The sequence below is a fragment of the Scyliorhinus torazame genome, chromosome 1 (genome assembly GCF_047496885.1).
Source record: "Scyliorhinus torazame isolate Kashiwa2021f chromosome 1, sScyTor2.1, whole genome shotgun sequence".
In the NCBI taxonomy this organism is placed as follows: Eukaryota; Metazoa; Chordata; class Chondrichthyes; order Carcharhiniformes; family Scyliorhinidae; genus Scyliorhinus; species Scyliorhinus torazame.
In genome coordinates, this window is record NC_092707.1 from 390,756,412 (window position 1) to 390,784,166 (window position 27,755).

At 51.8% G+C, this 27,755-nt stretch overlaps 1 protein-coding gene across 1 annotated transcript in view; it reads left to right on the plus strand.

The window, feature by feature from the left end:
* Positions 1 to 361: 361 nt before the first annotated feature.
* The window catches only part of LOC140427547 (5-hydroxytryptamine receptor 1D), a 78,029-nt gene continuing 50,635 nt past the window's right edge, over positions 362 to 27,755 (plus strand). The window contains exons 1-2 of the mRNA XM_072513012.1: positions 362 to 1,085; positions 10,820 to 10,980. Of these exons, the coding sequence (XP_072369113.1) occupies positions 902 to 1,085; positions 10,820 to 10,980 (345 nt within the window). The 5' untranslated portion in view covers positions 362 to 901. The remainder of the gene's footprint in view (positions 1,086 to 10,819; positions 10,981 to 27,755) is intronic.

Genomic DNA, 27,755 nt, shown 5'->3' on the forward strand with positions numbered 1-27,755 from the left:
TGCCGCCTAGGGGCTTTTCACAGTAACGTCACTGCAGTGTTAATGTAAGCCTACTTGTGACAATAAAGATTATTATTATCAAATTGTGGTTGTTGAAGGAGTTCAGGCTCTTCTCTAAGCCCTTCTGTACTCGCTACCGGTCTCTTAACATCTTCCAGGTCTGATGAAAAGGGCAGCCAGCTGAGATTTTAACTCTTGTCACACACACACACACAGTATCTGCAGGATTTGCAGTAATGAAACTAAACCTCTGTCGGTGCCCCAGCAACCCCCCCAGCCTCCGTTGCCAAAGGGATTGAGGGGGAGGGGGGAGTTTGCACTGCCCACTCCCCCCACCCTTTGATGGCAGTGGGAGGAGAGTGGGGGCTCTGGGTGCCAGCAGGCAGGGAGGAGGCAGGTGCATCGCAGACGCTGCTGCCTCGGGCAGTGTGGGACCCAATGGGGGAGATGGAAGATGTTTTAACGAGAGGGGAATAAACATACACACCACACACAGAGAGGCTGACTTTACAGCAGACAGCTCGGTGGAGAGTGGAGCCATTGGACAGGCAGAGAGGGAGAAGAAACTTCACTGCCCCGTGCAGCCTGCCTGCAGGATTTTCCGAGTGGATTTGGGATTATTTGAAAGGAGCTATTTGGACACAGACTCGGATGCTGAGAGGGATTCACCCGCTTGCCGCCGGCTCGGTTTGAATCGCCGCTTTGGTCTGAGCGCCACTTTGTGAGCTGGAGCCGGGGGGAGGAGCTGCAGACACCGACTCGTGGCCGCCTCTCCTCCCCGGGGAGCAGCAGCCGGGGCTGGGCAGCGCCTCCCGGCCATGGCAGCGGAGCGGGGCTGTGCCCGGGGAGGGAGGGGGCGCTGACAGCCCGGGCCGGCTGCTCGGCTGCGGGGGGCAGCGCCATGGAGCCCGCTCTGCCCCCGCTCCTCGCCAACCTGTCGCTGGCTGCCGCCGGGACGGGGCACAGCCGCCCGCCGCCCCCCAGCGCCTCCACCCCCGGCACGGGCTCCGGCTCCTCGGCGTCGATGCCGCTCAAGATCCTGCTGGAAACCATCATGGTGCTGATGTGCCTGGCGGCGGTGACAGGTCTGCCCATCACTAACCTCTCCCCTCACTGCATGTGTCCACTACAGACAGGGAGCTGGGTGTCCCCCACACACCCTCACACACACCCTCACACACACACCCTCACACACACCCCCTCACACACACCCTCACACACACACCCTCACACACACCCTCACACACAAACACCCACCCTCACACTCACCCTCACACACCCTCACACACACCCTCACACACAAACACCCACCCTCACACTCACCCTCACACACACCCTCACACACAAACACCCACCCTCACACTCACCCTCACACACCCTCACACACACACCCTCACACACACACACCCTCACACACACCCTCACACACACACACCCTCACACACACCCTCACACACACACACCCACCCTCACACTCACCCTCACACACCCTCACACACACCCTCACACACAAACACCCACCCTCACACCCACCCTCACACACACCCTCACACACAAACACCCACCCTCACACTCACCCTCACACACACCCTCACACACAAACACCCACCCTCACACTCACCCTCACACACCCTCACACACAGCCTCACACACAAACACCCACCCTCACACTCACCCTCACACACCCTCACACACACCCTCACACACAAACACCCACCCTCACACTCACCCTCACACACCCTCACACACACCCTCACACACAAACACCCACCCTCTCACACACCCTCACACACACACCCTCACACACACACCCTCACACACACACCCTCACACACCCTCACACACACACCCTCACACACAAACACCCATCCTCACACACACCCTCACACACACACCCTCACACACAAACACCCACCCTCACACACACCCTCACACACACACCCTCACACACAAACACCCACCCTCACACACACCCTCACACACACACCCTCACACACAAACACCCACCCTCACACACACCCTCACACACACACCCTCACACACAAACACCCACCCTCACACATACCCTCACACACCCTCACACACACACCCTCACACACCCTCACACACACACCCTCACACACACACCCACACACACACCCTCACACTCACCCTCACACACCCTCACACACAGCCTCACACACAAACACCCACCCTCACACTCACCCTCACACACACTCACACACACCCTCACACACAAACACCCACCATCACACTCACCCTCACACACCCTCACACACACCCTCACACACAAACACCCACCCTCACACACACCCTCACACACAATCACCCACCCTCACACTCACCCTCACACACACCCTCACACACACACCCTCACACACAAACACCCACCCTCACACACACCCTCACACACACACCCTCACACACAAACACCCACCCTCACACACACCCTCACACACACACCCTCACACACAAACACCCACCCTCACACACACCCTCACACACCCTCACACACACACCCTCACACACCCTCACACACACACCCTCACACACACACCCTCACACACAAACACCCACCCTCACACACACACTCCCTCACACACACACACCCACCCTCACACACACCCTCACACACCCTCACACACACACCCTCACACACACACCCTCACACACACCCTCACACACACACCCTCACACACAAACACCCACCCTCACACACACACCCTCACACACACCCTCACACACAAACACCCACCCTCACACACACCCTCACACACCCTCACACACACACCCTCACACACACACCCTCACACACAAACACCCACCCTCACACACACCCTCACACACACACCCTCACACACACCCCCTCACACACAAACACCCACCCTCACACACACCCTCACACACCCTCACACACACACCCTCACACACAAACACCCACCCTCACACACACCCTCACACCCTCACACACAAACACTCACACACTCTCACACACACACTCACACACCCTCACACACACCCTCACACACACACCCTCACACACAAACACTCACACACACATCCTCACACACACCCTCACACAAACACCCACCCTCACACACACCCTCACACACACACACTCACACACACCCTCACACACACACCCTCACACACACACCCTCACACACAAACACTCACACACCCTCACACACACACACTCACACACCCTCACACACACACTCACACACCCTCACACACACCCTCAAACACACACCCTCACACACAAACACCCACCCTCACACACACACTCACACACAAACACTCACACACCCTCACACACACACCTTCACTCACACACCCTCACACACACACCCTCACACACAAACACCCACCCACTCACACACACACCCTCACACACACACCCTCACACACACCCTCACACACAAACACCCACACACTCACACACCCTCACACACACCCTCACACACACACCATCACACTCACACACCCTCACACACACACCCTCACACACAAACACCCACCCACTCACACACCCTCACACACAAACACCCACCCTCACACTCACACACCCTCACACACACCCTCACACACAAACACCCACCCACACACTCACACACCCTCACACACACACCCTCACACACAAACACCCACCCACTCACAAACCCTCACATACACACCCTGACACACAAACACCCACCCACTCACACACCCTCACACACACACCCTCACACACAAATACCCACCCACTCACACACACACCCTCAGACACAAACACCCACCCACTCACACACACACCCTCACACACAAACACCCACACACTCACACACCCTCACACACACCCAGACACACCGTCACACACATCCTCACACACAAACACCCACCCACACACTCACACACCCTCACACACACCCAGACACACCCTCACACACATCCTCACACACAAACACCCACCCACACACTCACACACCCTCTCACACAAACACCCACCCACTCACACACCCTCACACACACCCACACACACCCTAACACACCACACACACACCCTCACACAAATCCTCACACACACACCCTCACACAGACACACCCACACACACACCCTCACACACACGCACCCTCACACACACACCCTCACACACACACCCTCAAACCCACACACACCCTTACACATACTTACACACACACCCTCACACACACCCACACACACACACCCACACACACCCTCACACGCCCCACACTCACACCATCACACACACCCACACACAGCATCACACAGCCTACACGCACACCCTCCACAACCCTCACACACACCCACACACGCCCTCACACAAACTCTCAAACACACCCACACACACACTCACACACACACCCTCACACACCCACACACACCCTCACACACACATACTCCCCACACACTCACCCTCACACCCACACACAAACCCTCACACACACCCACACACACACTCACACACCCTCACACTCACCCACACCCCCCTCACACCCACCCACACACACCCTCACACACACCCTCACACACCCATACACCCACAGACACACCATCACACACACTCCATCACACCCCCTCACACACACACTCAATCACACACCCTCACAATCACACACCCACCCTCACACACCCTCATACACACCCTCACACATACACACACATACCCTCTCACACACACCCTCACACACACCATCACACACACACCCTCAAACATATACCCTCACACACATATCCTCAGACACACATCTTCACACACACACACCCTCACACACAACTCCCCACACACAAACCCTCACACACACCCTCACACACAACCCAAATAAACCCCCCTCACACACACCCTCTCTCACACACACACCCTCACACACACACACACCCTCACTCACACCCTCACACACACCCTCACAGACACATACACATCCTCACACACACCCTCACACACACATCCTTACATACCGTCACGCACACATCCTCACATACCCTCACATGCACTCTCACACACACGCACACACCCTCACACATCCATACACCCTCACACACCTACAACACACACTAATACCCCCACACACACACACACCCACACACACACTCTCACACCCACACACGCTCACTCACACACACCCACACACACATTCCTTCACACCCACCCACATACACACACACCCTCACACACACACACACCCTCTCACACACCCACGCCGACACACACACACTCCCTCACACACACCCTCACTCAGACACACCCACACTCACACTGTCACACCCAAACACACTCCCTCACACTCTCCCCCCACCTTCCCCCCACAGACACACTCACACACACACCCTCACATATACACAGACACAAGCACTCATACCCTCATACACACTCACCCACACCCTCACCCCCCCCACACACATCCTCACACACACCCCACACACACACCATCACACACACACACAGCATCACACACACCTACCCCCACACACTCACACTCACCTACACACAAACCCTCACACACACCCACACACACACACCCTCACACACACTCCCACACCCCCCTCACACACCCTAACACATACCCACACACACCCTCACACACACAATCCATCACAAACCCTCACACACCCTCACACACACACCCTCACACACACACCCTCACACGCACACACACACACACTCCATCACACACCCTCACACACACATCCATCAAACACCCACCCTCACACATACACACACATACCCTCTCACACACACACTCACACTCACTCATATATCCTCACACACATATCCTCACACACACATCATCACACACACCTCCCCCACACACACACACCCTCACACACAACCCTAATACACCCCCCTCACACACACACACACCCTCACACACACACACACCCTCACACACACCTTCACACACACATACACACCCTCACACACACATCCTCACATACCCTCATGCACACATCCTCACATACCCTCACACACACCCTCACACGCACTCTCACACACACACACACCCCCTCACACCCATCCTCACACACACACACACTCCTACACCCTCACACACACCATCACACATCCACACACCCTCACACACCTACAACACACACTCACACCCCCACACACACCCTCACTCACATACACTCTCACACCCACACACACTCACTCACACACACCCATACCCTCACACCCACCCACATACACACACACCCTCACACACACACGCCCACACACACACCCATGCCCACACACACATACCCTCACACACACACTCACTCAAACACACCCACACACACTCCCTCACACACTCCCCCCACCTTCCCCCCACACTCACATACACACCCTCACATATACAGACACAAGCACACACACCCTCACACACACACACACACCATCACACACAGCCTCACACACCACCCACACACACATACACACCCCTAACACACATACACACTCACATCCCCCCACACACACTCTCACACACACAAACACATACCCTCACCCCCCCACGCATACCCTCTCGCACCCCACACATATACACCACTCACACCCTCATGCACCACTCAGACACACATACATATCCACACCCACTCACACCCACATACACACACATACAGACCCACCCACACACTCACACCCACATACAGACCCACCCACACACACACACACGCACATGCACCCACACACCCTCACACTCACCCACACACAACACCCATACACACTCACACTCATACGCACACACACACACCCACACACCCTCGTGGCAGCAGGGTGGCGCAGTGGGTTAGCCCTGCTGCCTCACGGCGCTGAGATCCCAGTTTCGATCCCGGCTCTGGGTCACTGTCCATGTGGAGTTTGCACATTCGCCCCGTGTTTGCGTGGGTTTCGCCCCCACAACCCAAAAATTGTGCAGGGTAGGTGGATTGGCCACGCTAAATTGTCCCTTAATTGGAAAAATGAGTTGAATACTCTTGAACAAAAAACTCAACCACACTCACACCCATACTCACGCCCACTAACACACACCCACACTCACTAACACACACACACACAAACCCCCCTTTAAAACAAGACTTTATTACCAGCCACGGTTAACATTGAAGCAGTTTGAGAAATAACTGCAGAGCCAACATTACAAGACTCGTAAACCTGACACACACACACACCACAATCATTCGACATGGTAATGTGTGCGTGTAGATTTGAATGGGTCTAGATAGGAAACGGTGCAGGGCAAAAAATCTGAAGCTACTGGATTTAGCAAAACTGAATTGAAATAATCGTTTGCAGACTTGAATGTTAGTTCCAGTGAAACAGTAAGAGTTAAATTACTCATTCTGTAACCCTTTCCAAAGCGGCGGTGCGCTGCAGTGTCTGTACTGTCCAGCACCGCCACCAATCTCTCTCCTGCTCAATGTTTCAGTGCTGAGAATCCTCCTGCTCTCCTCTGCCTCTCCGCTAGATTAGCTGGCATAACCGGGGACCCACACTCGCATTCCCAATGTTTCTCATGCTCATTTTGTTCGATATGGAAACAAAAAAGAAACATCGCGCGAGTAATGTTGCTAAAATAAGTTACATCTGGGGTGTATTTGGGGATGTTTTGGTTTTCCGAATGGCCGAACTACTCCCGAACATCGCAATTATATCTCCGAACTTGGATGGGCAGGTCCGGACCTCGATCCCCTTCCCCCATTACTGAGATCTGTACCCAGACCCACCTTCCGTAGATACAGATCGCCAGATCCCCATCTCCGTTAGAGAGGTCCATACCCAGACCCCCTCCATGTACAGGTCTAGACCCAGTCCCCCTCCATGTACAGGTCTAGACCCAGACCCCCTCCATGTACAGGTCTAGACCCAGACCCCCTCCATGTACAGTTCAATACCAAGACCCCCTCCATGTACAGGTCTAGACCCAGACCCCCTCCATGTACAGGTCTAGACCCAGACCCCCTCCATGTACAGGTCTAGACCCAGACCCCCTCCATGTACAGGTCTAGACCCAGACCCCCTCCATGTACAGGTCTAGACCCAGACCCCCTTCATGTACAGGTCTAGACCGAGACCCCCTCCATGTACAGGTCTAGACCCAGACCCCCTCCATGTACAGGTCTAGACCCAGGCCCCCTCCATGTACAGGTCTAGATCCAGACCCCCTCCATGTACAGGTCTAGACCCATACCCTCCAAGTACAGGTCCAGACCCAGACCCCCTCCATGTACAGGTCTAGACCCAGACCCCCTCCATGTACAGGTTTAGGCACAGACTCCGCCATGTACAGGTCCATACCCAGACCCCCTCCATGTACAGGTCTAGACCCATACCCTCCAAGTACAGGTCTAGACCCAGACCCCCTCCATGTACAGGTCTAGACCGAGACCCCCTCCATGTACAGGTCTAGACCCAGACCCCCTCCATGTACAGGTCTAGACGCAGACCCCTCCATGTACAGGTCTAGACCGAAACCCCCTCCATGTACAGGTCTAGACCCATACCCTCCAAGTACAGGTCCAGACCCAGACCCCCTCCATGTACAGGTCTAGACCGAGACCCCCTCCATGTACAGGTCTAGACCCAGACCCCCTCCATGTACAGGTCTAGACGCAGACCCCTCCATGTACAGGTCTAGACACAGACCCCTCCATGTACAGGACCATACCCAGACCCCCTCCATGTACAGGTCTAGACCGAGACCCCCTCCATGTACAGGTCTAGACCAAGACCCCCTCCAGATACAGGTCTAGTCACAGACCCCTCCATGTACAGGTCTAGACACAGACCCCCTCCATGTACAGGCCTAGACACAGACCCCTCCATGTACAGGTCTAGACCCAGACCCCCTCCATGTACAGGTCTAGACCCATACCCTCCATGTATAGGTCTAGACCCAGACCCCCTCCATGTAAAGGTCTAGACCAAGACCCTCCATGTGCATGTTTAGACCCCACACCCCCGCCATGTACAGGTCTAGACCCAGACCCTCCATGTACAGGTCTAGACCCAGACCCCGCCCATGTACAGGTCTACATCCCAGACCCCGCCCATGTACAGGTCTACATCCCAGACCCCCTCCAAGTGCAGGTCTAGACCCAGACCTTCCATGTACAGGTCTAGACCCAGACCCCCTTCATGTACAGGTCTACATCCCAGACCCCCTCCATGTACAGGTCTAGACCCAGACCCCCTCCATGTACAGGTCTAGACCCAGACCCCCTCCATGTATAGGTCTACATCCCAGACCCCCTCCATGTACAGGTCTACATCCCAGACCCCCTCCAAGTGCAGGTCTAGACCCAGACCTTCCATGTACAGGTCTAGACCCAGACCCCCTTCATGTACAGGTCTACATCCCAGACCCCCTCCATACACAGGTCTAGACCCAGACCCCCTCCATGTATAGGTCTACACCCCAGACCACCTCCATGTACAGGTCTAGACCCAGACCCCCTCCATGTACAGGTCTACATCCCTGACCCCCTCCATGTACAGGTCTACACCCCAGACCACCTCCATGTACAGGTCTAGACCCAGACCCCCTCCATGTACAGGTCTACATCCCTGACCCCCTCCATGTACAGGTCTAGACCCAGACCCCCTCCATACACAGGTCTAGACCCAGACCCCCTCCATACACAGGTCTAGACCCAGACCCCCTCCATGTACAGGTCTACATCCCAGACCCCCTCCATGTACAGGTATGGATCCCAGATCCTCTCCATGTACAGGTCAAGACCCCAGGCCCCCTCCATGTACAGGTCTAGACCCAGACCCCCTCCATGTACAGGTCTAGACCCAGACCCCCTCCATGTACAGGTCTAGACCCAGACCCCCTCCATGTACAGGTCTACATCCCAGACCCCCGCCATGTACAGGTCTAAACCCAGACCTCCTCCATGGACAGGTTTAGACTCAGACCCTCCATGCACAGGTCTAGACCAAGACCCCCTCCATGCACAGGTCTAGACCAAGACACCCTCCATGTACAGGTCTAGACCCAGACCCCCTCCATGTACAGGTCTAGACCCAGACCCCCTCCATTTACAGGTCTAGACCAAGACCCCCTCCATGTACAGGTCTAGACCCAGTCCCCCTCCATGTACAGGTCTAGACCCAGACCCCCTCCATGTACATGTCTAGACCCAGACCCCCTCCATGTACAGGTCTAGATCCCAGACCCCCTCCATGTACAGGTCTAGATCCCAGGTCCTGTCCATGTACAGGTCTAGACCCCAGACCCCCTCCATGTACAGGTCTAGACCCCCCCCCCCCCATGCTCAGGTCTAGTCTCAGCCCTCTCCATGTACAGGTCTAGACCCAGACCCCTTCATGTACAGGTCTAGACCCAACCCCCCCCCCCCCCCCCCATGCTCAGGTCTAGACCCCATACCCTCTCCATGTACAGGTCTAGTCTCAGCCCTCTCCATGTACAGGTCTAGACCCAGACCCCTTCATGCACATAGACCCAGACCCCCTCCATGTGCAGGTGTAGACACGCTGACCCCTCTCTCCATCATACAGGTTTACATCTCCCCTGTATCGGTGTTGACCCCAGGCTCCACCTGCCCCCACTCCGACCCTGTCCAGGTCAATATTCCAGCCCCACCAAGCCTAGGACTCAGAACTCTCCAGTCTCCCCCCCCTCCCAGCTTTTATAACACTTGTTTCCATACCTACCCTATATGCCAGCCTGGCCCCGGTTTGTGTGCAATGTTGAGCCCTAGTCCCGGATCTCAGAGCGATTCCTTATCCTCCCCTCTTACTGCCTCGACAATGTGGAATAATTTTACTTTTAGAATTTGGCATTTTTCAAAATGCATTTGTCGTTTCAGGTAACGTCCTGGTGATCGCAATAATCGCTGTGACTAAGCACTTCCACTCAGTGACGTCGGTGTTCCTGGTCAACCTGGCAGTCAGTGATTGTTTGGTGGGACTGGGCGTCATGCCCTTTGTTGTCATGTCTGTGTTTTACCAGGACTGGAACCGATACAACGTGAGTGTCATTTTCAAATTCCCGCTGTTTGGAATTAATTATATTAGAAACCGGATTTGCGCGGAGACGGCACAATCTAGAATGGAAGTGATGTCCACGCTTGAAAAGATTAATTTGTGTTCCATTGAAGGGAAATCTGAGCCGCCAGTCAATATCTGGGAGGGGATGATGACTAGATCAAGCTGGCAATGCCACAGAGCCACGAAAGACGAAACTGACTCAGGAATAAGCTTGATATAATTTTAGCCAGAATGCCAGGATCACTGATGTTGTTACACGTGGAAAACCTTTCTAGTTAGAGTTTGACCATCTTTGTCCCAATGCTAATCATCATAATAATAATAATCTTTATTATTGTCACAAGTAGGCTTACATTATCACTGCAACAAAGTTACTGTGAAAAGCCCCTCATCGCCACATTCGGGTACACGGAGGGAGAATTCAGAATGTCCAAATTACCTAACAGCACGTCTTTCGGGACTTGTGGGAGGAAACCGGAGCGCCCGGAGGAAACCCACGCAGACACGGGGAGAACGTGCAGACTCCGCGCAGACAGTGACCCAAGCCAGGGATCAAACCTGGGACCCTGGCGCTGTGAAGCAACAGTGGTAACCACTGTGCTACCGTGCCTCCCCAGTAACCTTTCCACAAACATGACCTGCAACGCATGAGTAGCCGTTCTATGTCAACAACATTTATATTGAGACTTTAGCATATTAAAATGACCAAGAGCCTTGATCAGAGCATTATCAGACACAGTTTGACACCCAGTCATGTAAGGCAATATTAGAGAAGAGAGCCACAAACCTTGGCCAAAGAGGCTGGTTTTAAGGATGGAGGAGAGAGAAGTCAAGAGGTTGAGGGAGGCAATTCCAATGCTTTCGGCCTGGGCAGCTGTAAATGTGACTGGCAGTGGTGGAGTGATAGAAATTCGGGATGTGCAAGAGGCCAGTATCGGAGGAGCGCAGCGAACTTAGACTCAATGCTGTTTTCTCAATACAGAGCATGTGCAGAACTCCTGAAAGTGAATTTCAAGTAACTTCCGGTTTCGGCTATGCGGAGCTAAGTCGCACGTTCGGCAGCTCCCGCTTGGAATGGACTTTTGGGCTCTTTTCTGGGCCCCGAACGGCATTTTTCCGACATTTCCCGGTGTGGGAAGAAGACTGCAACATTCCCCCGACAGTGTATGGCTTGGACCAGGAGCGGGGTGACTAAAAAAGTGGTGGTGAAGCCAAAGAAAGTGCGAGGGAAGAAGATCAAGATGGCGGCGGGTGGGGACCAGGCAGCGTGGATGCAGTGGGCGCAGGAGCAGCAGGAGGTTATCCAGCGCTGCTTCAGGGAGCTCAAAGCGGACCTGCTGGAACCGATGAAGGCTTCTATTGATAAGCTGCTGGAGACCCAGACAGCCCAGGGGGTGGCGATCCGCGAGGTCCGACAAAAGATCTCCGACAACGAGGACGAGATCTTGGGCCTAGCGGTAAAGGTGGAGGCGCACGAGGCGCTCCACAAGAAATGGCAGGAACGGTTGGAGGAGATGGAGAATCGGTCGAGGCGGAAGAATCTGCGGATCCTGGGCCTCCCGGAGGGGCTGGAGGGGTCGGACGTGGGAGCCCATATGGTCACCATGTTAAACTCGCTGATGGGAGCGGGGTCCTTCCAGAGGCCCCTGGAGCTGGAAGGGGCCCATAGAGTGTTGGCGAGGAGGCCCAAGGCTAACGAGCCGCCGCAGGCAGTGCTGGTGCGGTTTCATCGGTTCGCTGATCGGGAGTGCGTACTCAGGTGGACCAAGAAAGAGAGGAGCAGCAGGTGGGAGAATGCGGAGGTTCGAGTATATCAGGACTGGAGCACGGAGGTGGCGAAGAAGAGGGCCGGGTACAACCGGGTGAAGGCGTTGCTGCACAGGAAGGGGGTGAAGGTTGGCATGCTGCAGCCGGCGTGACTGTGGGTCACCTACAAGGACCGGCACCATTATTTTGAGTCCCCGGAGGAGGCGTGGGCCTTTGTTCAGGCCGAGAAGCTGGACACAAACTGAGGGTCGGGATGGGGGGGTCGGGCGTGGGGATGGTCGGGGATTGCTGTTGTTGTGTTACATTTTGAGGGGGGGGTTCTTTGTTCTTGTTCAGTTTTGGTTCGGTGTGGGTGGTTAGGGTGGGTTGGGCACGGTTTTGGTTGGGTCTGTCGTGTGGGCTCTTGGAGGGGGGCAAGTAAACGGAGTAGGGAGTGGATGGTTGATAGGGGGGATGGGGCCCCACGGGGGAGGAGGAGGCCAGAGTCGGGGGTGAGGGGACTGGGCCTGTAAAAGGAGCTGCGACAGAGGAGGCAGGGCCGGGCAGGTGGAAAGCGCGGGCTTTTTCCCACGCTGTAGGTTGGAGGGGGCAGGGCCGGGGCGGGAAAGCGCGGGGTTTTCCCTGGGCTTGGGATGGAAGGGGGAGGCGGAGAGCCTGCTGGTGGGTAATGGAGGGGGAGGGGAAGTCCCACAATGGGAGGAGTCGAAGGAGAGGCGGGAGCAGCCGGGGTCAGCAGGAGTCAGCTGACTTGCGGGAGTGCAATGGGGGGAGCAATGCATCTAGGAGGGGTCCTAGCTGGGGGGGGGGGGGGGGGGGGGGGGGGAAACCAGGTTGCTGCCGGTATGGTCAAGTGGGAGCTGGAGCGAGTAGAGGGTGTTGGGCCGGGTGTGTGGCGCGGGGCGTGGTTGGCCAAGGAGGGGTTATGGCTAGTCGGCGGGGGAGGAGGGCGGGTAGCCCCCTGATCCGGCTGATAACCTGGAACGTAAGGGGGCTGAGCGGGCCGGTTAAGCGAGCCCGCTTGTTCGCGCACCTGAAGGGGCTGAAGGCGGATGTGGTCGTGCTCTAGGAGACACACCTGAGGTGGCAGACCAGGTAAGATTGAGGAGAGGCTGGTGCGGGAGATGGTGAGGGTAGACAGGCGGTATGCGGAGGTGCCGGAGGAGGGACTGTTGAGGGAGAGGCGTAGCCTCCTGGCCGAATTCGACCTGTTGACCACCAGGAAGACGGAGGCGCAGTGGAGAAAGGCCCAGGGGCCGATTTATGAATATGGGGAAAAGTACTTTCGGTTGCATCGAGGGACGAGGCAGGGGTGTCCCTTGTCCCCCCTGCTCTTCGCGCTGGCGATTGAACCCCTGGCTGTGGCACTGAGGGAGTCAAAGAACTGGAGGGGGTTGGTGCGGGGCGGGGAGGAGCATAGGGTGTCGCTCTATGCGGACGACTTGCTGCTGTATGTGGCGGACCCGGTGGGGGGAATGCCGGAGATAATGAGGATCCTCAGGGACGTCGGGGATTTCTCAGGGTACAAGCTCAACATGGGGAAGAGTGAGTTGTTTGTGGTTCACCCAGGGGACCAGGAGAGGGGGATTGGCGAGCTCCCCTAAAAAGGGGGAGAGGAGCTTCAGGTATTTGGGGGTCAGGTGGCCAAGAGCTGGGGGGCCCTGCATAGACTTGATTTCACGAGGCTGGTGGAGCAAATGGAGGAGTTTAAGAGGTGGAACGCGTTGCCGCTGTCCCTGGCGGGTAGGGTGCAGTCAGTCAAGATGACGGTGCTCCCAAGGCTTTTGTTCCTGTTCCAGTGCCTCCCCATTCTTATCCCGAAGGCCTTCTTTAGGCGGGTCAACAGGAGTATAATGGGGTTTGTGTGGACGCGAGGTACTCCGAGGGTGAGAAGGGTGTTCCTGGAGCAGAGTAGGGATGGGGGGGTGCTGGCGCTGCCCAACCTCTGTGGGTACTACTGGGCCGCCAATGCGGCGATGGTGTGCAAGTGGGTGATGGAGGGGGAGGGGGCAGCATGGAAGAGGCTGGAGATGGCGTCTTGTGGGGGTACGAGTCTGGAGGCGCTGGCAATGGCGCTGCTGCCGCTCCCTCCAATGAGGTATACCACGAGCCCTGTGGTGGCGGCTGCCCTCAAAGTTTGGGAGCAATGGAGGCGGCACAGGGGGGAAGTGGGGGCCTCGATGTGGACCCCGATACGGGGGAACCACCGGTTTGTCCCAGGGAGAATAGATGGAGGGTTTTCGGGGTGGTACAGGGCAGGGATAAGAAGGTTGGGGGACCTGTTTGTGGATGGGAAGTTCGCAAGCCTGGGTGAGCTGGAGGAGAAGTATGGGCTCCCCCCTGGGAAACGCCTTTAGGTATCTACAGGTAAGGACGTTTGCCAGGCGGCAAGTGGTGGAATTCCCACTGCTGCCGCCACGCACGGTACAGGACAGGGTGCTCTCGGGGGCGTGGGTTGGAGAGGGGAAGATCTCGGCAACATACCAGGTGATGCAGGAGGAGGAGGCCTCGATGGAGGTGCTGAAAGGTAAGTGGGAGGAGTTGGGGGAGGAGATCGAGGAGGGGACGTGGGAGATGCTCTTCGTGCGCGAGCTCAGCCTCATACAGTTTAAGGTGCTGCACAGGGCACACATGACCGGGACAAGGGTGAGGCGTTTTTTTGGGGGTGAGGACAGGTGTGTTAGGTGCTCAGGGAGCCCAGCAAATCACACCCATATGTTCTGTTCATGCCCAGCGCTGGAGGAATTTTGGAAGGGCATAGCGAGGACGGTGTCGAGGGTGGTAGGATCCAGGGTCAAACCGGTCTGGGGGCTCGCAATATTTGGGGTGGCAGAGGAGCCGGGAGTGCAGGAGGCGAAAGAGGCCGGAATTCTGGCCTTTGCATCCCTGGTAGCCCGGCGAAGGATTCTTCTTCAGTGGAAAGATGCGAGGCCCCCAAGCGTGGAATCCTGGATCAACGATATGGCAGGGTTCATTAAATTGGAGAGGGTGAAATTTCCCTGAAGGGGATCGGTGCAAGGGTTCTTCAGGCGGTGGCAACCGTTCTTGGACTTCCTGGCAGAACGGTAGACAATGGCCAGCAGCAGCAGCAACCCGGGGGTGGGGGGGGGGTGTTCTATTTTATTTTTGTTTGTCTATATTGCGGGATCTGAGGGGGTGTATATATTTGCTATGTTTGCTATGTGTTTAGGCGGGTGTTAGTATATTATTTATGTATAGGGGGAGGGGGCACTGGGTTGTTTTGTTTTGTATTTAATTCTATTGGGTTCCTTTTGCATTTTGTTGATATTTTGTGAAAACTTTAATAAAAATTATTTTTAAAAAAAGAAAGTGAATTTCAAAACAAAAAGCCGATAAGAAAAGAACATAAGCACAGTTCCCTTTAAGAAATAGCCCCCTTTAAAATGAAATTGTAAATTTAGGGCATATGTGAAGGGAAATATCTGATGGCCTAATATTGCTCATTTCGTAACTGGATGACCCAGTAACACATCAAAACCTCTGAATCCCTTTGAAATCAACTCTGCACCATTAATTATTTCAGTTTTCCTGAGAATGTTTCAGAACAGACCCATAGAATCCCGACAGTTCAGAAGGAGACCATTCGGCCCATTGAACAAAGAACAAAACAAAGAAATGTACAGCACAGGAACAGGCCCTTCGGCCCTCCAAGCCCGTGCCGACCATGCTGCCCGACTAAACTACAATCTTCTACACTTCCTGGGTCCGTATCCCTCTATTCCCATCCTATTCATGTATTTGTCAAGATGCCCCTTAAATGTCACTATTGTCCCTGCTTCCACCACCTCCTCCGGTAGCAAGTTCCAGCCACCCACTACCCTCTGCGTAAAAAACTTGCCTCGTACATCTACTCTAAACCTTGTCCCTCTCACCTTAAACCTATGCCCCCTAGTAATTGACCCCTCTACCCTGGGGAAAAGCCTCTGACTATCCACTCTGTCTATGCCCCTCATAATTTTGTGGACCTCTTTCAGGTCTCCCCATAACCTCCTTCGTTCCAGTGAGAACAAACCGAGTTTATTCAACCGCTCCTCATAGCTAATGCCCTCCATACCAGGCAACATTCTGGTAAATCTCTTCTGCACCCTCTCTGAAGCCTCCACATCCTTCTGGTAGTGTGGCGACCAGAATTGAACACGATACTCCAAGTGTGGCCTAACTAAGGTTCTATACAGCTGCAACATGACTTGCCAATTTTTATACTCAATGCCCCGGCCAATGAAGGCAAGCATGCCGTATGCCTTCTTGACTACCTTCTCCACCTGTGTTGCCCCTTTCAATGACCTGTGGACCTGTACTCCTAGATCTCTTTGACTTTCAATACTCTTGAGGGTTCTACCATTCACTGTATATTCCCTACCTTCATTAGACCTTCCAAAATGCATTACCTCACATTTGTCCGGATTAAACTCCATCTGCCATCTCTCCGCCCAAGTCTCCAAACAATCTAAATCCTGCTGTATCCTCTGACAGTCCTCATCGCTATCCGCAATTCCACCAACCTTTGTGTCGTCTGCAAACTTATCAATCAGACCAGTTGCATTTTCCTCCAAATCATTTATATGTACTACAAAGAGCAAAGGTCCCAGCACTGATCCCTGTGGAACACCACTGGTCACAGCCCTCCAATTAGAAAAGCATCCTTCCATTGCTACTCTCTGCCTTCTATGACCTAGCCAGTTCTGTATCCACCTTGCCAGCTCACCCCTGATCCCGTGTGACTTCACCTTTTGTACTAGTCTACCATGAGTGACCTTGTCAAAGGCCTTACTGAAGTCCATATAGACAACATCCACTGCCCTACCTGCATCAATCATCTTAGTGACCTCCTCGAAAAACTCTATCAAGTTAGTGAGACACGACCTCCCCTTCACAAAACCATGCTGCCTCTCACTAATACGTCCATTTGTTTCCAAATGGGAGTAGATCCTGTCTCGAAGAATTCTCTCCAGTAATTTCTCTACCACTGAAGTAAGGCTCATCGGCCTGTAGTTCCCTGGATTATCCTTGCTACCCTTCTTAAACAGAGGAACAACATTGGCTATTCTCCAGTCCTCCGGGACATCCCCTGAAGACAGTGAGGCCAAAGATTTCTGTCAAGGCCTCAGCAATTTCCTCTCCAGCCTCCTTCAGTATTCTGGGGTAGATCCCATCAGGCCCTGGGGACTTATCTTCCTTAATATTTTTTAAGACACCCAACACCTCGTCTTTTTGGATCTCAATGTGCCCCAGGCTATCTACACACCCTTCTCCAGACTCAACATCTACCAATTTCTTCTCTTTGGTGAATACTGATGCAAAGTATTCATTTAGTACCTCACCCATTTCCTCTGGCTCCACACATAGATTCCCTTGCCTATCCTTCAGTGGGCCAACCATTTCCCTGGCTACCCTCTTGCTTTTTATGTACGTGTAAAAAGCCTTGGGATTTTCCTTAACCCTATTTGCCAATGACTTTTCGTGACTCCTTCTAGCCCTCCTGACTCCTTGCTTAAGTTCCTTCCTACTTTCCTTATATTCCACGCAGGCTTCGTCTGTTCCCAGCCTTTTAGCCCTGACAAATGCCTCCTTTTTCTTTTTGACGAAGCCTACAATATCTCTCGTTATCCAAGGTTCCCGAAAATTGCCGTATTTATCCTTCTTCCTCACAGGAACATGCCGGTCCTGAATTCCTTTCAACTGCCACTTGAAAGCCTCCCACATGTCAGATGTTGATTTGCCCTCAAACATCCGCCCCCAATCTATGTTCTTCAGTTCCCGCCTAATATTGTTATAATTAGCCTTCCCCCAATTTAGCACATTCATCCTAGGACCACTCTTATCCTTGTCCACCAGTACTTTAAAACTTACTGAATTGTGGTCACTGTTACCAAAATGCTCCCCTACTGAAACATCTACCACCTGGCCGGGCTCATTCCCCAATACCAGGTCCAATACCGCCCCTTCCCTTGTTGGACTGTCTACATATTGTTTTAAGAAGCCCTCCTGGATGCTCCTTACAAACTCCGCCCCGTCTAAGCCCCTGGCACTAAGTGAGTCCCAGTCAATATTGGGGAAGTTGAAGTCTCCCATCACCACAACCCTGTTGTTTTTACTCTTTTCCAAAATCTGTCTACCTATCTGCTCCTCTATCTCCCGCTGGCTGTTGGGAGGCCTGTAGTAAACCCCCAACATTGTGACTGCACCCTTCTTATTCCTGATCTCTACCCATATAGCCTCACTGCCCTCTGAGGTGTCCTCCCGCAGTACAGCTGTGATATTCTCCCGAACCAGTAGCGCAACTCCGCCTCCCCTTTTACATCCCCCTCTATCCTTCCTGAAACATCTAAATCCTGGAACGTTTAGCTGCCAATCCTGCCCTTCCCTCAACCAGGTCTCTGTAATGGCAACAACATCATAGTTCCAAGTACTAATCCAAGCTCTAAGTTCATCTGCCTTACCCGTAATACTTCTTGCATTAAAACATATGCACTTCAGGCCACCAGACCCGCTGTGTTCAGCAACTTCTCCCTGTCTGCTCTGCCTCAGAGCCCCACTGTCCCTATTCCCTAGTTCTCCCTCAATGCTCTCACCTTCTGACCTATTGCTCCCATGCCCACCCCCCTGCCATACTAGTTTAAACCCTCCCGTGTGACACTAGCAAACCTCGCGGCCAGGATATTTATGCCTCTCCGGTTTAGATGCAACCCGTCCTTCTTATATAGGTCACACCTGCCCCGGAAGAGCTCCCAGTGGTCCAGATAATGGAAACCCGCCCTCCTACACCAGCTGTTTAGCCACGTGTTTAGCTGCTCTATCTTCCTATTTCTAGCCTCACTGGCACGTGGCACAGGGAGTAATCCCGAGATTACAACCCTAGAGGTCCTGTCTTTTAATTTTCTGCCTAGCTCCCTGAACTCCTGCTGCAGGACCTCATGCCCCTTCCTGCCTATGTCGTTAGTACCAATATGTACAACGACCTCTGCCTGTTTGCCCTCCCCCTTCAGGATGCCCTCTACCCGTTCGGAGACATCCTGGACCCTGGCACCAGGGAGGCAACATACCATCCTAGAGTCTCTTTCACGTCCACAGAAGCGCCTATCTGTGCCCCTGACTATAGAGTCCCCTATTACTATTGCGCTTCTGCGCTTTGACCCTCCCTTCTGAACATCAGAGCCAGCCGTGGTGCCACTGCTCTGGCTGCTGCTGTTTTCCCCTGATAGGCTATCTCCCCCGACAGTATCCAAAGGGGTATACCTGTTCGAGAGGGGGACAACCACAGGGGATTCCTGCACTGACTGCCTGCCCTTTCTGGTGGTCACCCATTTCTCTGCCTGCACCTTGGGTGTGACCACATTTACATAACTGCGATCTATAACGCTTTCCGCCACCTGCATGCTCCTAAGTGCATCCAATTGCTGCTCCAATGCAGTCTGTGAGGAGCTCCAGTTGGGTGCACTTTCTGCAGATGAAGCCATCCGGGACGCTGGAAGCCTCCCGGACCTGCCACATCTCACAGTCAGAGCACTGCACCCCTCTAACTGACATTGCGTCAATTAATTAAAATTAAAATTAAAAATGTTTTTTTAAAAAAAAATATATTTAAAAAAAAATTTCAAAGTTACTGTTAACTATCTGTTTCCTAGCACTAGATTTCTAATAGAAATGCGAAAGCTAAATATAGTACTCTCCGATCTCTGGCTTAGATACCCCTCTAAATTATAATTAAGTAATTATGTTTAATTAGTTACCAATGCTTAATTTTTTAAATTTAGTGTAGATTCCCAACCAGTCACTCAGGTCACAGCTTTTCTGTGATGTCACTTCAGTTTCCCCCCGACACACACAATTTGAAAAAGGTATAAAAGTAAAAATGAGTAAAAATCACTTACTTACCTTCTTACCTTCTGAGTGTCTTAGATGTTCTCAGGTTCTCTCCCTGACAGAGACTGCTCCTCCACCTCCGAACCTTGACCTGCACATTGCTAATAATATAATATAATAATAATATAATATGGCACTTACCTCACACCAATGGGTCTTATTATTAGGTTAGAGGAGGAGGGCGGGTCGGAGACACTACACGTGTAGTGTCTCGGGTTTCTGTATCAGTCTCGAGTCTGTATCAGTCCTCTGAAAGAGCACCGAGGCCCACTTCCCTCGCCCTACTCCCGTAACCCCACCTATTCTGCACATCTTTAGATAGTAAGAGGCAAGTTATCATGGCTAATCCACCTAACCTGTTCATCTTTGGACCGTGGGAGCAAACTGGAGCACCCAGAGGAAACCCACGCAGACACGGGGAGAACGTGTCTCCTCACCCAAGGCAGGAATTGAACCCTGGTCCCTGGGGCTGTGAGGCAGCAGTGCTAACCACTGTGCCACCGTGCTGTCAAAATTCCAGATTTACGCTCATTAGAAGTGTGTATTCAATGTACTGGGCTATCTCGAGAGTTCTTTAAAAGCTAAAACACCAGCAATATTATTTAATTTTAAAGACAGCTTTTTCTTAATAAAATCTATCCTGATATTCTTTTCTGTTCGTCTTTTTGTTTTGCAGAATGCTTCAAATAGTTCCCCAAAATGTAATGCTGGAATTAGGCTTTGTAATTATATGGGTTTAATCAAGGGCATTGCTTTGTGATTTCACAGAGAGGCAGATAAAATTGCAGAATTTAAGCTGCAAAAACACTGGTGAGGAATCCAGGAATCTGTAATAAAAACATAACATGACTCATTTAGCCACCGTAAAACAATACTTTGGAATATAAATGGGCAAAGTCACGGAAAACAAACTCCAAAATGCCTCTCACATTTCTGGAGACCCAGGCAATAAAAACGAAAATGAACTCATTTGAATCACCATAAACCAGTCACGATTCTTTGAGCTATTGTCTTTGAGGAGACTTCCGCTTGGTGAAAGAGCTGAGATTTGAAATATTAAATCATTGGAGTTTAAATGCCCATTTCCATACCTTTGCAGTTAAGGTTATCCAAATGTGTTTCTGGAAAAAAAAGTCTGATTTGTGAATCGAAAAGCAGTTATTTTAAGCTCCCCAAAGTGTTTGTAAAAAGAATGTGGCAGAACCAATTGAGTGTTTTTTGATACAGCTGTTCTGTGTAGTGGAGTGCTGAACTGGGCGCTGAAGGACAGCACTCATGGGGTCGATTGATGAACGCTGCTCCATCCACTGAGGATTTCAAAAATAAGGCGAGGAAAATTTAAAAATCTGGCACCTTTCGGACCCCCCCCCCCCCGCCCCGCAGAATGTCCCAAAGACCTTTACTGCCCATGAAGTGTTGACGTGTAGTCATTGTTGTAAGGGAGGAAACTTACATGTAACATGGTTTTCTTGCAAAGAATTTGCTTCTTTCAAAGAAAGACCTGTGTTGATGTCCTGCACGATTGGATCTTTCAGAAACATCACAAGTTAACTCATTGTATATGAAATGCAACGACTTGTTATGCTGACAAATCTGACAGCCTCTCACCACATGCCCAGATCTCAGAGCAGCAATGAGATGAGTGGTCACTGAACCCGTTTGCAATTGTGTAGTGCAGACTGGTGTCCCGCTTACGCCCATTGTCATCGGGCTATGTTAAATATCAATGGGAATGAGTAAGGGGAAACTTTTACAGAATATAATGGCAGCACGGTAGCACAGGGGTTAGCACTGTGGCTTCACAGTGCCAGGGTCCCAGGTTCGATTTCCGGCTTAGGTCACTGTCTGTGTGGAGTCTGCACGTTCTCCCCGTGTCTGCGTGGGTTTCCTCCGGGTGCTCCGGTTTCCTTCCACTAGTGTGCTGTTAGGTCATTTGGACACTCTGAATTCTCCCTCTGTGTATCTGAACAGGCGCTGTGGCGACTGGGGGCTTTTCACAGTAACTTCATTGCAGTGTTACAATGTAAGCCTACTTGTGACAGGTTGCACTCCGTTGGTGTAGAAGATTGAGGAATGTTCAAATTGAGGTGTTTAAGACAATTAGAGGATTTGATACCATGGATGAATTATTTCAATTAATAAATCTGGAATATAAAGCTACTCAGTAATGGTGACCATGAAACTATCATCAATTGTCGTAAAAACCCATCTGGTTCACTAATGTCCTTTAGGGAAGGAAATCTGCCATCCTTATCTGGTCTGGCCTAGCTGTGGCTCCAGACCCACAGCCATTAACCCTTAACTGTCCTCTGAAATGTTCAGTTCAAGGGAAATTAGGGGTGGGCTTTTCCCGTCAGGCCCACATCCCATGAAAGGATAAGGAAAGTGAAAAATTGATAACGGGCACGAAAATGGGACAAAGGTTAATGTCCGCTCTTGGATTTTGGATTTGTTTATTGTCACGTGTACCGCGGTACAGTGAAAAGTATTGTTCTGCGTGCAGCTCAAACAGATCATTTAGTACATGAAAAGAAACGAAAATACATAATAGGGCAATACAAGGTACACAATGTAAATACATAGACCCCACACACTTTCAGCACTCCTCTCAGCATACCTCCATTGGACAAGCCCGCCCCCGGACCTGATCCCTGGCACTGGCAGCCAGGCACCGTGGCAAGTGAGAATCTGGCATTCTCTGTCCTGAGGGTTAGCCTGGATGGAAAACTGAACATTTCTAAACTGAGACTGATAGTTTTTTTGTTAGGCAAGGGTGTTAGAGTAAATGGAGTTAAGCTGTAGATCAGCCATGATCTAATTGAACGGTGAAACAGGCTAAGGAGGTACGTGCTGCTACGTGTATTTTGTTATAGAATAGCCATTCAGTGACATCTCTGTCCATGAGGTTGGCTGGATTTTCATCCTCAAGGTGGATAATGGGAGTCTGCACCTTGAGGCGACTCAATGCGTCCTCGTCGTGTGCCAGGCTTAGCCTGATACAATTTAAGGTGGTCCACAGGCCGCACATGACTGTGGCCTGGATGAGCAGGTTCTTTGAACGGGTGCAGGATCGGTGTGGAAGGTGCGCGGGTGGGCCTGCAAATCATGTCCATTTGTTTGGGCATGTCCGAACCTCAGGGGATTTTGGCAGGGATTCGCCGACGTCATGTCGGAGGTACTGAAGATACGGGTGGTTCCGAGTCCAGAGATGGTGATTTTTGGTGTGTCAGAAGACCCGGGATGCAGGGGGCGAGAGAGGCCGATGTCTTGGCCTTTGCCTCCCTGGTAGCCCGGAGGTGGATCTTGTTAACAGGCAGGGACCTGGAGCCCCCTAAGTAGGGGAGTATGGGTCAGTCAGTGACATGGCTCGAGAAGATCAAGTTCGCCCTGAGGGGATTGATGTTAGGGTTTGCCCGGAGGTGGCAGCCGTTTATAGACTTCTTTGGGAAAAATGAAGCTGTCAGCAGAGGGGGATGATTAAAAAGGGGCATGGGGAGTTGGGTAAGGTGGGGGAAGGTTGGTGGGGAATTGGGATTGGGGGGTTGTTTATGTGAGCCAGGCTGGGTTTTGTCATTTGTTTGGTGCGCGGTTGTTTATTTTGTTAAAATTTAGAATAGAAACGCCTTAATAAAATATTTTTCCAAAAAAAAGATAATGGGAGTCTGGAAAATTCCCAGCTAGGCTCGCCTGCCTTGAGAGAAAGTCCCGGAAGGACAGGGTTTCCAGTGTGTGAGTTGGGTATGGGCTGCGGTCAGGCCAGCCAACCAGAAAAATGTTTGTAGGTGGCCGCGGTCCACTTTGGTGCTGTGGAACTCCACCCCCAGTTGAAATAAAAACTGCAAGGCCCTCCAGCCCTCACCTCTCCTCACCCCTACATAGTCTCCATGCCCCACTCATGCCACCTCATGCCATGTCATGTATGTCCCCAAAACAATCTCTATGAGCCCTCATGTCCCTCCATGCTAAGGTACTCACTCCCTATGGCCCTCATGCCACCCATGTCAACCTAATACCCTGAAATCAACCCTTATGGCACCTCATGCCCCCATGTCAAACTATGCCACTTTCATGTCCATTCGACGAACGCTGTACATAAGCGATGGATGTTATGTGACATTTGGATGTGTAAAAAATCTTTAAAAAAGTAATTCCCTGCCAAATCTCATTATGTATTCTTGACTCAGTGCCCATAATTCCATTTCCCTGTTGAAACACCTGTGCACCAGGGAAGATATTATAGAATCGGTGATTCAGTGTACAAGGAGGCCATTCAGCTCATTGAGTCTGCACCGACCCTCTGCAAGAACACTCTACCCAGGACCCCGTCCTATTTCCGCAACCCCACCTAACCTGCACATCTTTGGACACTAAGGGGCAATTTAGCATGGCCAATCCACCTAACCTGCACATCTTTATTATTTGCTTGACAGTTCTTGCTCTTTGATCTATGCTGTCAATTGCACAATATTTGTAGACACAAGATAAAGAAGTTTTAAGTGCTTGTAATTTTAGTTTTTGACACTTTAGAGGATTTGGATGATTAACACTTTTATTTGGGCTACAGTAAAAGGAAAGTGGAAAGTTATTAATAAGAGATTTTTAAAAAGCTTTTTTAAACACATCTGACTGTACTTAGCATTCATCAGTGTCAATATATGGGTTATGCTGCACCACAGTGTATAGCTGAATAATGGACATGGAAGTCCTATAACAGAGCATTGGGTCATGAGGGGTTATAGGGGTTGTTTGTGGACCTTGGCATGAAGGGCATGAGCAGAAATAGGAGGTGGTTAGGGGCCATATCATGGCATAGGGATGCATGAGGGGGATCTTTTGAGTGTTCTCTTTTCAGACTTTGGGTAGAATTTTAAGGGTGGCGAGAGATTGGGGCTCACCATCTCAAACGTCAGCGCATAGTGCACTATCTCCGACTCCTGAAAGTCCACAGCCATTAAACGCTCATTTGAGTGTTGATTGGCAGTGGGCGGGAATTCTGTCCACTCTTGGAAGGACGTCCCGTCCATGTGAGCTGTCGGCCAATCAGGTTGGATGACAGCTCTCCAACCCGGCCAGTCTAACAAAATCCATTGATCACAGATTTAATATGATTAATTAATTTAACATCTACTACATTTATGTGGGAGAATGATTCACACTTCTACCATACTCTGCGAGAAGTAGACTTTCCTATCTTCTCTGCTGAATGGCTTGACAGTGATTTTCAGATCATGCCCCCCCCCGACCCCCACCCCGCCGTCCCAGACTTTCCCACCAGTGGAAAAGATTCACTCTATCGACCCTTTCAGAACTGCAAATTCCTCAGTTAATCCGCCCTTTCACCTGATATATTCACCTGATATATTACAAGCCTCCTTTATATAATCTATTCTCAGAATTTAACCATTGGAGCCCTGGTAACATTCTGGTGAATCTGCGTTGCGTCCCTTCCCAGGCCAATATACCCGACCCAGAACTTCAGATGATGACTAACCAGGGTTACAGACACCTGCAGCAAAAGTCCATTCGCCTTTTTGATTATGTTTTGTACCCGATGACTACATTTTGTGATCTGTGTTCATTGACCCCTAAATCCCGTTGGGTTTCCACCATTCTTAATTCTTCTTTTTTTAAACGCATTTTATTACAAACTTGTATCAAAGTAGGTTACAGCAAATAAACACCCTGGGAAACATACTTCCCGACAATCAGCTATACAGTTTGTACAGATTTTTCTCCTTTTTCACCACCCCACTCTCCCCATCAGCCCCCCCCCCCTCCCGCCCCCACCCCTCCCCCCCCACCCCCCTTCGACGAACAGCTCCTCAAACACGGCCACAAACATCCCCCACCTTTTCTCAAACTCCCCTGCTGAGCCCCTTAACTCATACTTTATCTTTTCTAACCGCAGGAAGTTGTACAGGTCACCCAACCATGCTGCTACCCCTGTGGCGATGCCGACCGCCACTCCAGCAAAATTTGTCGCCGTGCAATCTGAGAGGCGAAGGCCAGGACATCGGCTTCCTCCTCTCCATGAGCTCCGGCTTCTCTGAAACCCCAAATATCGCCACCAAAGGGTCCAGGTCCACCTCCTCCTCCACTTTCCTGGCTAAGACTGCGAACACTCCCGGCCAAAATATTCCCAATTTTCACAACCCCAAAACATGTGCGCATGATTCGCTGGCCCCCGCCCACACCTCTCACACTCATCGGCTACCCCCTGAAAGAACCCACTCATTCTCGCCCGAGTCATATGCACCCTGTGCACCACCTTAAACCATATCAGGCTCATCCTTGCACAAGAGGAGGTCCCGTTCACCCTTCGCAGTGCCTCACTCCATACCCCCCAATTGATCTCCATTCCCAACTCCGCTTCCCATTTCTCCTTGATCTTCACCACCCGCTCGCCTCCCTGCTCCCCCAGCCACTTATATAATTCTTAATTCTTTTATTATTTAAATAATACTTGGTTCTGTCCTTTTTTGGGGATACGAAATGGATGGCCTCACAGTTCTTTAAAAAGTTATTCTTTTGCAGGACCTGAGTGTCGCTGGCTAGGCAAGGATTTATTGCCCATCCCTAATTGCCCTTAAGGTAATTAAGGTGGCGGCCTTCTTAAACCGCTGCAGTCCAAGTGGCGTAGGTGCACCCACAGTGTCGTTAGGGAGGGAATTCCAGGATTTTGAGCCAATGACAATGAAGGAAGGGCGATATATTTCCAAGTCAGGGTGGCAAGTGGCTTGATGGGGAACTTGCAGGTGGTGATGTTCCCATGTGTCTGCTGCCCTTGTCCTTCTAGGTAGTTGAGACTGTGGGCTTGGAAGGTGTTGCTGCAGGAAGCTTGGTGAATTGTAGCAATGCATTTTGTTGATGGTATCACTGCTGTCACTGTGCGTCGATAGTGGATTGGGTGAATGTTTTAAGCGGTGGACGGAATGTCGATAATAATCTACTTAAGTGTCACAAGTAGGCTTACATTAACACTGCAATGAAGTTACTGAGGAAACCCACGCTGCCTGTGCTAAAATCCATCTACTACAACTTCATTCCCTCACTTAATGTATCAATGATGTTTTGTAATTTTATTCTCCTGTCTGCACTACTTACTAT